At 54.0% G+C, this 16,572-nt stretch overlaps 1 protein-coding gene across 1 annotated transcript in view; it reads left to right on the top strand.

Moving 5' to 3' along the window:
* The window catches only part of RAPGEF1 (Rap guanine nucleotide exchange factor 1), a 91,324-nt gene that overhangs the window by 49,073 nt on the left and 25,679 nt on the right, over positions 1-16,572 (top strand). Inside the window, 4 exon segments of the mRNA XM_075578722.1 lie at positions 425-607; positions 6,101-6,583; positions 12,929-13,131; positions 15,124-15,279. Coding sequence (XP_075434837.1) covers positions 425-607; positions 6,101-6,583; positions 12,929-13,131; positions 15,124-15,279 — 1,025 coding nt within the window.

Below are 16,572 nucleotides of genomic sequence, written 5' to 3'. Positions count from 1 at the left end.
GTTGTCCACTCCTGCCTTAGATCCTTAAAAACCCAGACTCCTGTGACCAAATATGGGGCAAGTCGCCAAGCCCAACCACATAATGCCATTGGGATCCTGAAAACTTGACCTGTTGGTGGCCTTTTGAGGAGCCTTGTTTGCAGTTTATTTCCATTTGACCACTGAACTATGATTATGCACATTGAGTCTATAGGCCCCAAAAAAAAACATGCTTTCCTGTGAAGGAAATGGCAATTATTTTGAGTTGATATCTTGACTGTTACAACATAAAGAGAAAGACATGGGGAATCCAATCTTCTTTATATGAGAAACGTTCTTTTCAGAACTACAATATCGGGGATTGCACTGGTAACACCTGTATGGTTGCGTTGTACAAAGCGCTGACGTGTTGCTCTGCGCTGTTTGTTTTTCCTCCCGGTGGAAGGATTTGATACTGACTGCTACGCACAGCGCCGGTTATCTGGAGGGAGTCAGTCTTACGGAGGCGAGTCGCCCCGCCTCTCGCCCTGCAGCAGCATCGGAAAGCTCAGCAAATCGGATGAGCAGCTCTCCTCCCTGGACAGAGACAGCGGGCAGTGCTCCCGGAACACCAGCTGCGAGACTCTGGGTAAGGGGCACCCCAAACGCGCAGGTTACTCGCACCCCAAACACGCAGATTACTTGCAACCCCAAACCCGTATGTTACTGGCGCCCCAAACTGGTATGATGCTCGGGGCCCCAACCCCCGTATGGTGCTCAGGTCCCCTAACCTGTGGACGTGCAGCTCTGTGAACATGTAGAAAATGGCGTACCAGACAGCACCACCTTATAATGTGAACCACAAGCTCTATAATGATATATATATAGTATATAGGTGCTCCGTGAACATGAGCAGCTACCTGCATTGATCTGTAACAAACACACACAGCCCCTGCAAGCTCAGAACCCACCGCACTATATATATATATATATATATATATATATATATAATATATTGTGTGTGTGTGTGTGTCAGAAAGGAGTGCTACTGAGAGTGTGACGTCACGTATCTTATACTATATTAGTGAAAGCACTGTATGCCTGCCTGCATGCATGCCAGCCTGCCTGCCTGCTGGATGTCCGGTGTCCCTAGGGGAAATCTCATTGGTCCCTTGGGCAGCCCCCGCACACCTCTCATTGGCCTGAGGCGGAGTGACGGCCCAAAGGACACACAGGGACACAAACACACACACAGGGACACACACACAGGGACACAAACACACACACAGGGACACACACACACACACACACAGGGACACACACACACACACACACACACACACACACACACACACACAGTAGGGGGGGTGTACATTAGCAGCATGTATAACCCGGGGGGGGGGGGCCTCCACACCCGCGCGCACCTCCTCCTCTCCCCGTGTCTCCCGCGCTTTCAAACCCCCCCCCCCCCCCCCCCGGCGCCGCTACAGTCAGCGGAGGAGCGAGTGCCCGGGACACAGCGGGGGAGCGGCCACAACAAGCTGCCTCCCGCCTCAGTTCCACGTGGGAGCGGCCGGACGGGTGAGTGAGCGGCCTTCACACCACCCCCTCACCCCCCTTCAAATCACCTCCCCTCCACCCCCCCCCCCCCCGGCGCCGCTACAGTCAGCGGAGCGAGCGAGCGCCCGGGACACAGCGGGGACAACAAGCTGCCTCCCGCCTCAGATCCACGTGGGAGCGGCCCGGACGGCTGAGGGAGCTGCCGGGCGGGTGAGTGAGCGGCCGGACGGGTGAGTGAGCGGCCGGACGGGTGAGGGAGCGGCCTTCACCTCCCCTCACCCCCCTTCACCTCCCCTCACCCCCCTTCACCTCCCCTCACCCCCCTTCACCTCCCCTCACCCCCCTTCACCTCCCCTCACCCACCCCTCACCTCCCCTCACCCACCCCTCACCTCCCCTCACTCCACTTCCCTTCCCTTCCACCTCCCTCCACCCCCCTTCACCTCCCCTCCACCTCCCCTCCACCCCCCTTCACCTCCCCTTCACCCCCCCCCACCTCCCTTCACCCCCCCCCCCCACTCCCCTTCACGCCCCCACCTCCCCTTCACCTCCCCTCCACCCCCCCTTCACCTCCCTCCACCCCCCCTTCACCTCCCCTCCACCCCCCCCTTCACCTCCCCTTCACCTCCCCTCCACCCCCCCTTCACCTCCCCTCCACCCCCCCTCACCTCCCCTCCACCCACCCCCCTCACCTCCCCTCCACCCCCCCCCCCCTTCACCTCCTATCCACCCCCCCCTTCACCTCCCCTCCACCCCCCCCTTCACCTCCCCTCCACCCCCCACCCTCACCTCCCCTCCACCCCCCCCCTTTCACCTCCCCTCACCCCCCCCTTCACCTCCCCTCCACCCCCCCCTTCACCTCCCCTTCACCTCCCCTTCACCTCCCCTCCACCCCCCCCTTTCACCTCCCCTCCACCCCCCCCCTTTCACCTCCCCTCCACCCCCCCCTTCACCTCCCATCCACCCCCCCCTTCACCTCCCATCCACCCCCCCCTTCACCTCCCCTCCACCCCCCCCCCCTTCACCTCCCCTCCACCCCCCCCCTTCACCTCCCCTCCACCCCCCCTTCACCTCCCCTCACCCCCCCCCCTTCACCTCCCCTCCACCCCCCCCCCCTTCACCTCCCCTCCACCCTTCACCTCCCCTCCACCCCCACCTTCACCCCCCCTTCACCTTCCTTCACTCCCCCCTTACAACCTCCCACCACCTCCACCCCCTTCCCACCTCCCCCACCCCCCTTCCCAACTCCCCACCACCTCCCCCCCCTTCCCACCACCTCCCCCCCACCCCCCCCACCACCCCCCCCTTCCCACCACCTAACCCCCAACCCCCCCTTTCCCACCACCTCCCCTTCCCCCCACCACCTCCCCCCCCCCCCTTCCCTGAGGCGGAGTCACGGGCCAAAGGACACACAGACACACACACACACACACGTAGACACACACACACACGTAGACACACACACACAGACGTAGACACACACACACGTATACACACACACACACGTATACACACACACACACGTATACACAAACACACACACGTAGACACAAACACACACACGTAGACACACACACACGTAGACACACACGTACACACGCACGTAGACACACACACACGTACACGTAGACACACACACATGTACACGTAGACACACACACACACATGTACACGTAGACACGTACACACACACACACACACACACACATGTACACGTACACACACACACACACACACACACACATGTACACGTAGACACGTACACACACACACACACATGTACACGTATACACACACACACACATGTACACGTATACTCACACATGGAGACATACACACACACACATGGAGACATACACACACACACATGTACACATACACACACACGTATACACTCACACACGTATACACACAGGTATACATACACATAATGTATACACACACATGTATACACACACACACATGTATACACACACACACACATGTATACACACAAACACGTGTATACACACACACATGTGTATACACACACACACATGTGTATACACACACACACGTGTATACACACACACACACGTGTATACACACACACACACATGTGTACACACACACATGTGTATACACACACACACGTGTATACACACACACACGTGTATACACACACACACGTGTACACACACACACACATGTGTACACACACACACATGTGTACACACACACATGTGTACACACACACACATGTGTACACACACACATGTGTATACACACACATGTATATACACACACATGTATATACACACACATGTATACACACACACACACATGTATACACACACACACGTATACACACACACACACACACACACACACGTGTATACACACACATGTGTATACACACACAAACATGTGTACACACACACAAATGTACACACACACACACACTTATACACACACACACATACAATGTATACACACACACATACGTGTATACACACACACGTGAATACACATACACACACACGTGTATACACACACACGTACACATACACACACACACACATGTATACACACACACACATACAATGTATACACACAAACATGTATACACACACACACCCCAGCACCACCACATCAGCACACCGGTATCCCATGCCCCCCCCAGCACACTGGCATTCTCGGCTCCCCACCATTCCCAGCCCCCATCAACACCATCAGCACCCACACATCGCCACCTTTGCACCTCCCCCATCGGCACACCCACATCCGCACCCCCACATCAGCACCAAACCCTCCCAAATCAGCACACCGATACAATCACCATCAGTACAGCCACAGCAGCACTACCACCGCACATGGGCCGCGTGGACCACTCCCCACCCAAATGCCACACCCACACCACAAACATCCCGGGCAACGCCGGGGCTCTCAGCTAGTAGAACAAAAGCGAAAAAGCCTCAGTGTGACCAATTCTATAGCTACATACTTCTCTGTTTAACTTCTCATAAGCGAGGGGCATTTAGTTTCATTCCCTGGCCAAAGCATTTTAATCCTGTAACCCTGCTAAGGTATCTAACCTCTTCTGCACGTCCCAACGCTGCTGCACCTGCAAAAGGCTCTCATAATTCACAGGCACTTAATACCGGCTCTTGCTAAGCGCACGTGAATGATCAGTCTATTAGGACAGCTGTCCCTGCATTAGAGAGGGTATTAGAGCTTTCTGCGGGGGCAGCAGCGTCAGGACTTGCGGAAGAGGTGATACCTGGTTACAGGATTAAAATGCGTTGGCCAAAGAATTTAACTAAATGGACCTCACGTGTGAGAAGAAAAACAGATGAGTATTTTTGCTATATATTGGATTATATTGGATGTAGCACGGAAGCTTTTTGTCTTCTGATCTATAACCACGTGTAGAGCGCGCAGAACTAAAGCTTTCAAGTTCCCATATGAAGTCATAATACACAGGCGACGCATGCAAGTAGGCGAGACATTACCAAATCATTCAAAATAAATCATGAGCGGTGGAGCAATTTCTGCTGATTGTTATTTACTGTGCATTATTATGTATGCTGCATAGAGAAATAAACATTCCACCGCTACCGGATCTCTGTCCCGAGGAGCTTGCAATCTGGTTTGTGTAGAACAATAGGAGAGACGGTGACCGCTAAAGGTCCCGTGTGGCGGACTCTGGGTTCCGGGTAGGTGTCACTCACTTCAGAGGCCAGTGCTGGAACGGTGAGGCTTCCGCTGCTCTGTCTGTATATGCTGCTGCTCTCACAATGGTAAGGCCTGTGTAAAGAGGGCGTTGAGAGGCGCAGGCGTGATCAGGAGGCGGCGGTTTCCTGCTTGTGGTTAGGCGTGAGCTGTAACACAGCAGCAAGGTCAGAAAAATACGCTTCAGGGGAAAAAAAAAAAAAAAACACAAGTTCTTAGAAGGGGGGATTGGTTTTAATTCACGGAGCTAACCAAACCTGTGACACTGACACAAGGGACCAGTGGGCCCCCATTATATTCCTACCATGAAGACAAAGTTATACAGTGACACAATGTACCGTTAGCCTGTTGAGTCTTTCCTTCCCCTCCCCCACAGACTGAAAGCGCTGTGCATGTCCCTATTGCCATACAGAAAAGAGGGGTGGGCACTTCGGATTTAACAAAAAAATAATAGATGTATTTATTAGACCATTACAGGTGGGCGTTTTTGCAGAACATCCATTGACTTTTTTTTGTCATACAGACTGTAACTGGGATGTATTGATTCTGGTCCAGTGGGCCATCAAGCCTGTCTGGGCCATCAAGCCTGTCTGGGCCATCAAGCCTGTCTCTCTCCAGCTGCTGGGACCCAACGGTCCCACATGAGTTTCTCAAAAGCCATTTAAGTTAGGAATTGACGTGGTCTGTTATTAACCCCTTTAATATAGCTCCTCTAGCAGTGAAGGTGTTAACCGGGTAACACCTGAGGTTGGGTTATAAGACTTTGCTTGAATGGATTGAAACGCCTGTCTGCACAGTGGGGGTCGTGCGTACTCTGTGATATCCCGTGTTTCTCCTGTTTATTCCTGCCCTGTGCTTTTTCTTTCTCCCAGATAACTACGATCCGGACTATGAGTTCCTGCAGCAAGACCTGTCCAGGTCAGACCAGATGTTGGGCCAGGGGCCCGGAGTCCTCAGCCCTCTCCCAGAATCCCTGGGGGAGTCCGGCTCCCCCTTTCAAGGACAGAGTTTCCAGCTGCCCACCTGCAACCCCTCGCACCCAGAGCCCGCCCACCCCCCAGCCGAAGAAACCCCGCCCGCCCTGCCTGAGAAAAAGCGAAGAAGTGCCACCTCGCAGGCCTCCGACTGCCCTCTTCTCAACCGCGTCTGCTACGAACGCCACCCTTCCCAGTACGACAACATCTCCGAGGATGACCTGCAGCCACTGGTCCCCTCCGCTACCCCCTTCGCCGCCGTCTCCCCCTTCCAGTCCGGGAACCCCACTCCGGTAGAGTTCCTCACTGACTTCTCGGTGGTGGCGTCTGATGGACTTTCAGAGAAGCCGCCTCCTCTGCCTGAGAAGAAGAACAAACACAGTGAGTGTACCGGTCACCCTCCTCTGCTCCGTGTCACCCTCCTCTGCTCTGTGTCACCCTCCTCTGCTCCGTGTCACCCTCCTCTGCTCCGTGTCACCCTCCTCTGCTCCGTGTCACCCTCCTATGCTCCGTGTCACCCTCCTCTGCTCCATGTCACCCTCCACTGCTCCGTGTCACCCTCCTCTGCTCCGTGTCACCCTCCTCTGCTCCGTGTCACCCTCCTCTGCTCCGTGTCACCCTCCTCTGCTCCGTGTCACCCTCCTCTGCTCCGTGCCACCCTCCTCTGCTCCGTGCCACCCTCCTCTGCTCCGTGTCACCCTCCTCTGCTCCGTGTCACCCTCCTCTGCTCCGTGTCACCCTCCTCTGCTCCGTGTCACCCTCCTCTGCTCGTTGATCCTCGATCACTCTAGAGCAGTTGTGGCCAACTCCAGTCGTCAAGGTTTTAAGGATATCTCTGCTTCAGCACAGGTGGTGCAGTATTCGACTGAGCCACTGATTGCGCCACCTGTGCTGCTGCAGGGATATCCTTAAAACCTGACCTGCTGGTGGCCCTTGAGGACCGGAGTTGGCCACTCCTGCTCCGGGGACCTGCAGATTACAGCCAAGCAGTTGAGCATGGTCTGTAGGGCCTTCCAGCATGGTCTGTAGGGCCTTACAGCATGGTCTGTAGGGCCTTCTAGCATGGTCTGTAGGGCCTTCTAGCATGGTCTGTAGGACCTTCCAGCATGGTCTGTAGGACCTTCCAGCATGGTCTGTAGGACCTTCCAGCATGGTCTGTAGGACCTTCCAGCATGGTCTGTAGGACCTTCCAGCATGGTCTGTAGGGCCTTCCAGCATGGTCTGTAGGGCCTTCCAGCATGATCTGTAGGGCCTTCCAGCATGGTCTGTAGGGCCTTCCAGCATGGTCTGTAGGGCCTTCCAGCATGAAGCTCTTTCTTTTCAAACAAGTCCAAACATCCATTGCTTTAAACTAGATCTTGTGCACTTTTATAGCAAGGTGGTACAAATATGGACTCCTTCATAGTTGTTGCAACAGCATACGGTCTTCTGGTTCTTGCAGGCGTGACCATTTTGAGGGCTGTATACATCCATGAGAAGCCATCATGTTGGCCCTATAAGTGGTACGCATCTTCTCAGTCTCCTTATGCTTTCGGGCCACCTTTATTGTTTGAGCTCCAAGCTACACAAAGCATCGCAAAAGAATCTTGCAGGTGAATGGCCCCAAACCATGCTGGTACGGTTCATGAACCCCAAATGGTTGGAATTTTCGAGGGGCCCCCTCTATTTCAAAAGAGCATGCTATCGTTCCCTATGATGAGGTCTGCAGCATTTCCGTTGGCAATTAGTGAAACGTCTTGGAAGTCGGCGCAGCGTTCGTTCCCGGGCACTGGGCTCTGCCTTTGAGACTCGCTGCAATTACAGTACAATTCGACAGGCTTGAAATGCACTGGCGTTGTGAGGTGTATGTCACTTTAACCTCCTTATAAGGAATACAGAACACTTTGACGCAAACAGCTCGCCCCCTGAGAACTCCCTCTGGCAGTGAGCGGGTTGAGTATTGGAGATCTCGGCAGGCCCTCGCTGACAAATGAGTATCTTTCACATATAAAGACAAAACCGAAGCACAGGCGCCTCGTTCTATCTACGGTGAAACTGAAACGAGTAGCAGCAAAAGCAGATTGTGGCCGCGTTGAAAGGAAGTGGTTGCAGCATTATTAAAATGAGCTTAGACTAGAGAGTCAGAGGGGAGGAGGGAGCCAGATGTTTTGGGAGCATTTGGATTACAGGGGTAGCAAGGCTATGAGTTTTGGGGTTCACCCTCTAGGTCAGGGGTGGCCAACTCCAGTCCTCAAGGGCCAGGTTTTAAGGATATCCCTGCTTCAGCACAGGTGGCTCAAGCAGCCTCTGCTTCAACACAGGTCGCTCAATCAGTCCCTGCTTCAGCACAGGTAGCTCAGTCTTCGACTTAGCCACTGATTGAGCCACCTGTGCTGAAGCAGGGATATCCTGAAAACCTGGCCTGTTGGTGACCCTGTTGGCCAGTCCTGCTCTAGGTCTTTCTGCATCACGTTACAGAATTGGCACATGGAAGGTTTCATTATGACATGGAATAACCGAATAACTGAACTCAAACCCTTCCTCTTCGGAACTTGCATCTTACATGCTTTGTGAGAGGCACCGAGCGCCACATTTACTGTCCCCCCCAAAATCCTCTTCACCTGCGTCCCTCTACCTGGAAGACTCCGCGCCTCCAATCCCTCGTTAATTCTCTTTCCTCCCTGCCTTTCGCCTCTGCGCTTCCTTTTCTTATTTCTTGACCTCACGCTCTTAATCCCCTTTCTCTCCACTATGCTCACATTTCTCTTCCCTCCTCCTCCCCCCTTCCCTGGATGCCCCCTCTCCCTCTCTCCCTCTCCCTGCCTTATTATGCCTCAGGAAGAGAGATGGTGATCTCTGGGTTATGGATGATGTAAACACCCAGCTGTTTCTCTGCATTCCTCCATTCCCGGCTTGCGGTTTTCCATGATACTCTGGAGTTCTTTCCTCCAGAACTGCATGGCGGGGCCCCGCTTGCAGTCCAGCATTTATTCCACAGAGAAGATAGAAACAACGCCCCCCCCCCCCGTCCTCTGAATCCCCCCCCCCACCCTCCTGTTGTGTAATTACCAGGATGAAAACTGTTATGGCTTAAATGCAGCAATCCTCCTAGAAAGCCTATACGTGTTTAACCCCCATAATGTTATTACCACCCCCCCCCCGCGTGCATGATTTTGTTCATCTGTAGCATCTAATGTTAACCTTTAGGCTCTGGGGAGAGCTGCATTTTAAGCTCCCAGCCACTTAATATTTAAAACGCGTTGTATCTCCTGAACTAAGCATCAGATTTAAATAAACGAAAAACCGCTCTGGAAAGAGCAGCCGAACAATGCGGATCAGCGCGGAGAGCGGGTTTAAATAAGTAGATTGGTGCAGCGTAGCTCCATGGCGTTCGGTTCATTCTGATACCGCTATCTGTAGATGGAAGGAAGCGTTAGAGACTTGTCCAGCACTTCATATAAGCTGTACACGTGATCTCTACACTACGGAGTATTGTATGTCTATCTTTATTTATATAGCGCCATCCATGTACACAGCGCGTCACAGCAGTGATACACGTGACGTAATAATATAACACATAATGGGAGACCGCGCCGCAAACGGAAAAGTAAAGAGCAGGAAAAGGAGTCCCTGCCCCGAAGAGCTTACAATCTTAAGTGGTGTGTAGGGAGAACATGCAGAGACAGTAGGAATGTTATGGGAAGTGCGTCTGCAAGGGGTTATGGGAAGTGCGTCTGCAAGGGGTTATGGGAAGTGCGTCTGCAAGGGGTTATGGGAAGTGCGTCTGCAAGGGGTTATGGGAAGTGCGTCTGCAAGGGGTTATGAGAAGTGCGTCTGCAAGGGGTTATGGGAAGTGCGTCTGCAAGGGGTTACGGGAAGTGCGTCTGCAAGGGGTTACGGGAAGTGCGTCTGCAAGGGGTTACGGGAAGTGCGTCTGCAAGGGGTTACGGGAAGTGCGTCTGCAAGGGGTTACGGGAAGTGCGTCTGCATGGGGTTACGGGAAGTGCGTCTGCAAGGGGTTACGGGAAGTGCGTCTGCAAGGGGTTATGGGAAGTGCGTCTGGAAGGGGTTATGGGAAGTGCGTCTGCAAGGGGTTATGGGAAGTGCGTCTGCAAGGGGTTATGGGAAGTGCGTCTGCAAGGGGTTAAGGGTAGTGCGTCTGCAAGGGGTTACGGGAAGTGCGTCTGCAAGGGGTTACGGGATGTGCGTCTGCAAGGGGTTACGGGAAGTGCGTCTGCAAGGGGTTACGGGAAGTGCGTCTGCAAGGGGTTACGGGAAGTGCGTCTGCAAGGGGTTACGGGAAGTGCGTCTGCAAGGGGTTACGGGAAGTGCGTCTGCAAGGGGTTACGGGAAGTGCGTCTGCAAGGGGTTATGGGAAGTGCGTCTGGAAGGGGTTATGGGAAGTGCGTCTGCAAGGGGTTACGGGAAGTGCGTCTGCAAGGGGTTACGGGAAGTGCGTCTGCAAGGGGTTACGGGAAGTACGTCTGCAAGGGGTTACGGGAAGTGCGTCTGCAAGGGGTTATGGGAAGTGCGTCTGCAAGGGGTTATGGGAAGTGCGCCTGCAAGGGGTTATGGGAAGTGCGTCTGCAAAGGGTTACGGGAAGTGCGTCTGCAAGGGGTTACGGGAAGTGCGTCTGCAAGGGGTTACGGGAAGTGCGTCTGCAAGGGGTTACGGGAAGTGCGTCTGCAAGGGGTTACGGGAAGTGCGTCTGCAAGGGGTTACGGGAAGTGCGTCTGCAAGGTGTTACGGGAAGTGCGTCTGCAAGGTGTTACGGGAAGTGCGTCTGCAAGGGGTTACGGGAAGTGCGTCTGCAAGGGGTTACGGGAAGTGCGTCTGGAAGGGGTTATGGGAAGTGCGTCTGGAAGGGGTTATGGGAAGTGCGTCTGCAAGGGGTTACGGGAAGTGCGTCTGCAAGGGGTTACGGGAAGTGCGTCTGCAAGGGGTTACGGGAAGTGCGTCTGCAAGGGGTTACGGGAAGTGCGTCTGCAAGGGGTTATGGGAAGTGCGTCTGCAAGGGGTTATGGGAAGTGCGTCTGCAAGGGGTTATGGGAAGTGCGCCTGCAAGGGGTTATGGGAAGTGCGTCTGCAAGGGGTTACGGGAAATGCGTCTGCAAGGGGTTACGGGAAGTGCGTCTGCAAGGGGTTACGGGAAGTGCGTCTGGAAGGGGTTACGGGAAGTGCGTCTGCAAGGGGTTACGGGAAGTGCGTCTGCAAGGGGTTATGGGAAGTGCGTCTGGAAGGGGTTATGGGAAGTGCGTCTGCAAGGGGTTATGGGAAGTGCGTCTGCAAGGGGTTACGGGAAGTGCGTCTGCAAGGGGTTACGGGAAGTGCGTCTGCAAGGGGTTACGGGAAGTGCGTCTGCAAGGGGTTATGGGAAGTGCGTCTGCAAGGGGTTATGGGAAGTGCGCCTGCAAGGGGTTATGGGAAGTGCGTCTGCAAAGGGTTACGGGAAGTGCGTCTGCAAGGGGTTACGGGAAGTGCGTCTGCAAGGGGTTACGGGAAGTGCGTCTGCAAGGGGTTACGGGAAGTGCGTCTGCAAGGGGTTACGGGAAGTGCGTCTGCAAGGGGTTACGGGAAGTGCGTCTGCAAGGTGTTACGGGAAGTGCGTCTGCAAGGTGTTACGGGAAGTGCGTCTGCAAGGGGTTACGGGAAGTGCGTCTGCAAGGGGTTACGGGAAGTGCGTCTGGAAGGGGTTATGGGAAGTGCGTCTGGAAGGGGTTATGGGAAGTGCGTCTGCAAGGGGTTACGGGAAGTGCGTCTGCAAGGGGTTACGGGAAGTGCGTCTGCAAGGGGTTACGGGAAGTGCGTCTGCAAGGGGTTACGGGAAGTGCGTCTGCAAGGGGTTATGGGAAGTGCGTCTGCAAGGGGTTATGGGAAGTGCGTCTGCAAGGGGTTATGGGAAGTGCGCCTGCAAGGGGTTATGGGAAGTGCGTCTGCAAGGGGTTACGGGAAATGCGTCTGCAAGGGGTTACGGGAAGTGCGTCTGCAAGGGGTTACGGGAAGTGCGTCTGCAAGGGGTTACGGGAAGTGCGTCTGCAAGGGGTTACGGGAAGTGCGTCTGCAAGGGGTTACGGGAAGTGCGTCTGCAAGGGGTTACGGGAAGTGCGTCTGCAAGGGGTTACGGGAAGTGCGTCTGCAAGGGGTTACGGGAAGTGCGTCTGCAAGGGGTTACGGGAAGTGCGTCTGGAAGGGGTTATGGGAAGTGCGTCTGCAAGGGGTTATGGGAAGTGCGTCTGCAAGGGGTTATGGGAAGTGCGTCTGCAAGGGGTTATGGGAAGTGCGTCTGGTGGTTAGGGTGAATACTTTGGAGCTGCTAAAATGCCTATCGAGTAGGAATGTATGAATGACCCTGACCCACATTCAAGGTCAATGACAACTGAGTGACCGTCTCCCGCAATAGTCTGGTAATGACCTTTCTACTTTCTGTATGAGTGACCCCAGGGGTGCTCAACGCCAGTCCCCAAGATGCCCCACCAACCCAACAGGTCAGATTTCAAGCATATCCCTGCTTCAACATAGGTGGCTCAATCAGTTCCTGCTTCAGCACAGGTGGTTCAATCAGAGGCTCAGTCTTCGACTGAGCCTCTTGATTGAGCCACCTGTGCTGAAGCTGGGATATCCTGAAAACCTGACCTATTGGGGGACCACCCTGAGCGACCCCTTGATCTAGTGCAGTCTGAGGACCCCCACTGTATCTCACTGAGGACCCCCCCCTGTACCTCACTGTTCCCTGCTCTGCGTTCCAGTGATGACGTACATGCACTTTGTGGAAGATTACTCGGAACCACAGCCGTCCGTCTTCTACCAGACCCCACAGAACGAGCACATCTACCAGCAGAAGAACCAGCACCTGCGGGAGGTGTACGGCTTCAACGACTCCTTCAGCAGCCCGGAACCGGGGCACGAACTCGTCCCACCCCCAGCACTGCCTCCTAAACAGCGGCAGCTGGTAAGTGTGCCTCCCCTCCTACCTCCCTCACTGTGTGCTCTGATGCTGTCAGCACACATGGATACCCTATATACACCTCTTGCACTGGTTCTTTGGGGCCCCGTATTTTGGGTGGTGAGCGATTTGTTGGGGCTGGGAGGAGGAGCAATTAACCGTCGCTGATCTCCATCCGTGCTTAAGCAGCTCTCTACTGCAAAGCAGGACTACAAATATCCTCACGGCCCCTTCTCTGCAACTGGGAGCTGCTAATGATTGCAACCGCGTTGTGGAAAGGCGGAGTCCCACTAGAGAAGATCAGCTGTACAACCAGTGACGTGGGCTCTTCCCCCCACAGCCTTATTCAGGTTAACGTTTCAAGTAGTATCTATTTAATGTGACGCTTCAGACACAAGTGAGGGGTGTAGGCTAAGTTATGCCGAGTTTACCCCTAAAAGCCTTCTGAAGAATTGCACAGTAACACACACAAGTGGTTCAATCAGTGACTTAGTCGAACCCCCACCCCCCCCCCCAACAGGTCAGGTTTTTAGGATATCTCAGCTTCAGCACAGGTGGCTCAATCAGTCCCTGCTTCAGCACAGGGAGCTCAATCAGAGGCTCGGTCTTTGATTGAGCCCCCTGTGCTGAAGCTGGGATATCCTGAAAACCTGACCTGTTGGAGAGGGGGGCTGGAGTTGAGAACCCCTGCTGTAGGTCACTCCTGTACCTATGGAAATAAAAGGAGGCTTTAGCAACCACAAAAGGGGGCGTTATGAAGCAGCTGTAAGGCGGGTCCCAGCTTCTGTATTCTGTATTTTAGCCTCATAAATATTATTCGGCAATTGTGCGATGAACGACATCACCAGAGTAATCGCAGCAACGTGGAAGCAGTTTGGGAAAGCTAAGGGGAATAATGTTGGCTGTAAATTCAGCTTTATATAATCCACAACAACAACGTTTTATTTTTAAGTACAGCACTGGTAATGTACACTGCGCTGTGCCTAGAATGTTCCAGGCAGAACGCCTCATACCTGGAAGAGGTTACAATATATTGTGCTTGAGACTCGGCGGGGGCTTACTCACACAGCGCGCTTCACTGGAACGAGGCTCTCTGCGCTGTAATGGCGGAGCCACCGCACTCCATTGAATAAGTCTCTGCGAGTTTCGCCAGCGCCGTCTTTCAACCCAATAATAAAGAAGAGAAATCTCTGCCACCACTTGGGTAGGCCCATTTTTACTAAGCAGCGCAGTGTCCGAATGGGCCGTAAGGTGTCTCGGATGCCTGAAGGAGTCTTCTAGCACAGTGCTGCTTAATATGGCCTGTGCTCTCAAACAACCGCGTCCATATGTCATGGCCATGGACGTAGGAAACCTTTGCCTCCAGTTTGTCGGCGTAACCCTTTGGCGGTCAGAGGAGCCTGCCGCATAGCAAAGGGGTGAGTCCAGTTTGGATATGCTGTGCCTGGCTTGATGTCTGTATCCGGCCTCTCTCTCTCTCTCCTGGGTGGATTTAAGACTCCTCTGCGGACTGCACAAAGGGTTAATATTTCCCGCGCTGCGGCCCGTGGCTGCTTTGCGCTGAACATTAATGGCAGGGTAATGTCTCTACAAATGTAGCCTGAAACCCATTAAGAAATGGGTTCATATGTTTATACTGAATATAGTGCAGTACAGCTGGGGCGCTCAACTCCGCTCCCCGACCCCCTCCAACAGGTCAGGTTTTCAGCGTATCCCAGCTTCAGCACAGGTGGTTCAATCAGAGGCTCAGTCGAAGACAGGGACTGATTGAGCCACCTGTGCTGAAGCGGGCGTATTCTTCAAACCTGACCTGTAGGGGGGGGGGGCGGGTTTAAAGACCGGGGTTGAGCACCCCTGTCGTATAGAATAACTTGACGTGTCATTTCCTTTATTCAGTAGCTCCAGGCTGTGTTTTGACCAGATGTAATAATCTGCCTTTAGATCCACCCCTCTGTGTCTCTCTCTTCCTCTCCCTTCCCTCCTTCATTCCTCCAGCAGGCCTCCTGTGCTGCTTCTTCCTTCTCCTCTGTCTCGTACTGTGCACAGCCAGCCACAGGGGCCTTCCCTCCCGAGGACACCAGCCTCCCTCAGGGCATCGGTCTGTCCGTCTCTAACTGCTTTCTGAGCCGGCATGGCTCCTTTCCTGTGCCTTCGGTGAGTTGCCACTCAGCAGCCGGCTTCCGGTGTGTAGTATAAGGAAATGCACTGTAATGTATGGGTGCCCTTACACGTGGAGCCTGTGTTACTATATCGCTGCCTGTCTCTGCTCCATACTCACAAGGTGATAGCCACTACACCAGAGGCGGCCAACTCCCAGTCCTCAAGGGCCACCAACAGGTCAGGTTTTCAGGACAGCCCTGCTTCCGCACAGTTAGTGCAGTCTTCGACTGAGCCACTGATTGAGCCACTTGTGCTGAAGCAGGGATATCTGTAAAACCTGACCTGTTGGTGGCCCTTGAGGACCGGAGCTGGACATCCCTGCCCTACACTGTGTCATGTCAATACGGAATATAAAGTACCGGCACCGTGACACGTTACCGTTTGAGGAGCGTGCAAAACTAGTGTTTGGGCCTCGAGAGCCAAGCTGAGAACCTCCGTAGTTGTTGACTCCTTTGTTGCCGGAGAAGCCTGCGTGTGTATGTTGCAGGCCTCCCAAGCGGCGAATGGGCGGGGTGAATGTGCCAGATCCTCTCAAAACCGCTAGTTCATCACCTGTAATTCTCCGAACGGGCACATTACTATGCGAGTATCCGTGCTGATAACACACAGTAACTCCTAACCGTACGTTGTATGTACTGGGCTTCCTTCTGCCGGGATGTAACAACCATTCCCTTACTGACTCTCTGAATAAGCCTGCGCTCTCTCTCCCAGTCCTCTCTCACTCACTCTCTCTGTCTCTCTCTCTCCCACACACTCTCTATCGCTGCTGGATGGGATGCTTGCTATAGGTGCGAGGTTTTCCAGCCCTCTCTTACTCACTCTCCCTGTCTCTCTCTCTCCCACACTCTCTATCGCTGCTGGATGGGATGGTGCTATAGGCGCGAGGTTTTCCAGTTCTCTGTCACTCTCTCTCTCTGTCTCTCTCTCTCCCACACTCTCTATCGCTGCTGGATGGGATGCTTGCTATAGGTGCGAGGTTTTCCAGTCCTCTCTCACTCACTCTCTCTGTCTCTCTCTCTCCCACACTCTCTATCGCTGCTGGATGGGATGGTGCTATAGGCGCGAGGTTTTCCAGTTCTCTGTCACTCTCTCTCTCTGTCTCTCTCTCTCCCACACTCTCTATCGCTGCTGGATGGGATGCTTGCTATAGGTGCGAGGTTTTCCAGTCCTCTCTCACTCACTCTCTCTGTCTCTCTCTCTCCCACACTCTCTATCGCTGCTGGATGGGATGGTGCTATAGGCGCGAGGTTTTCCAGTTCTCTGTCACTCTCTCTCTCTGTCTCTCTC

Source organism: Ascaphus truei, chromosome 21 (assembly GCF_040206685.1).
Source record: "Ascaphus truei isolate aAscTru1 chromosome 21, aAscTru1.hap1, whole genome shotgun sequence".
Classification (NCBI taxonomy): Eukaryota; Metazoa; Chordata; class Amphibia; order Anura; family Ascaphidae; genus Ascaphus; species Ascaphus truei.
Note: the sequence above shows the minus strand (reverse complement) of the source record. Positions and strands in the feature narration are given on the sequence as shown.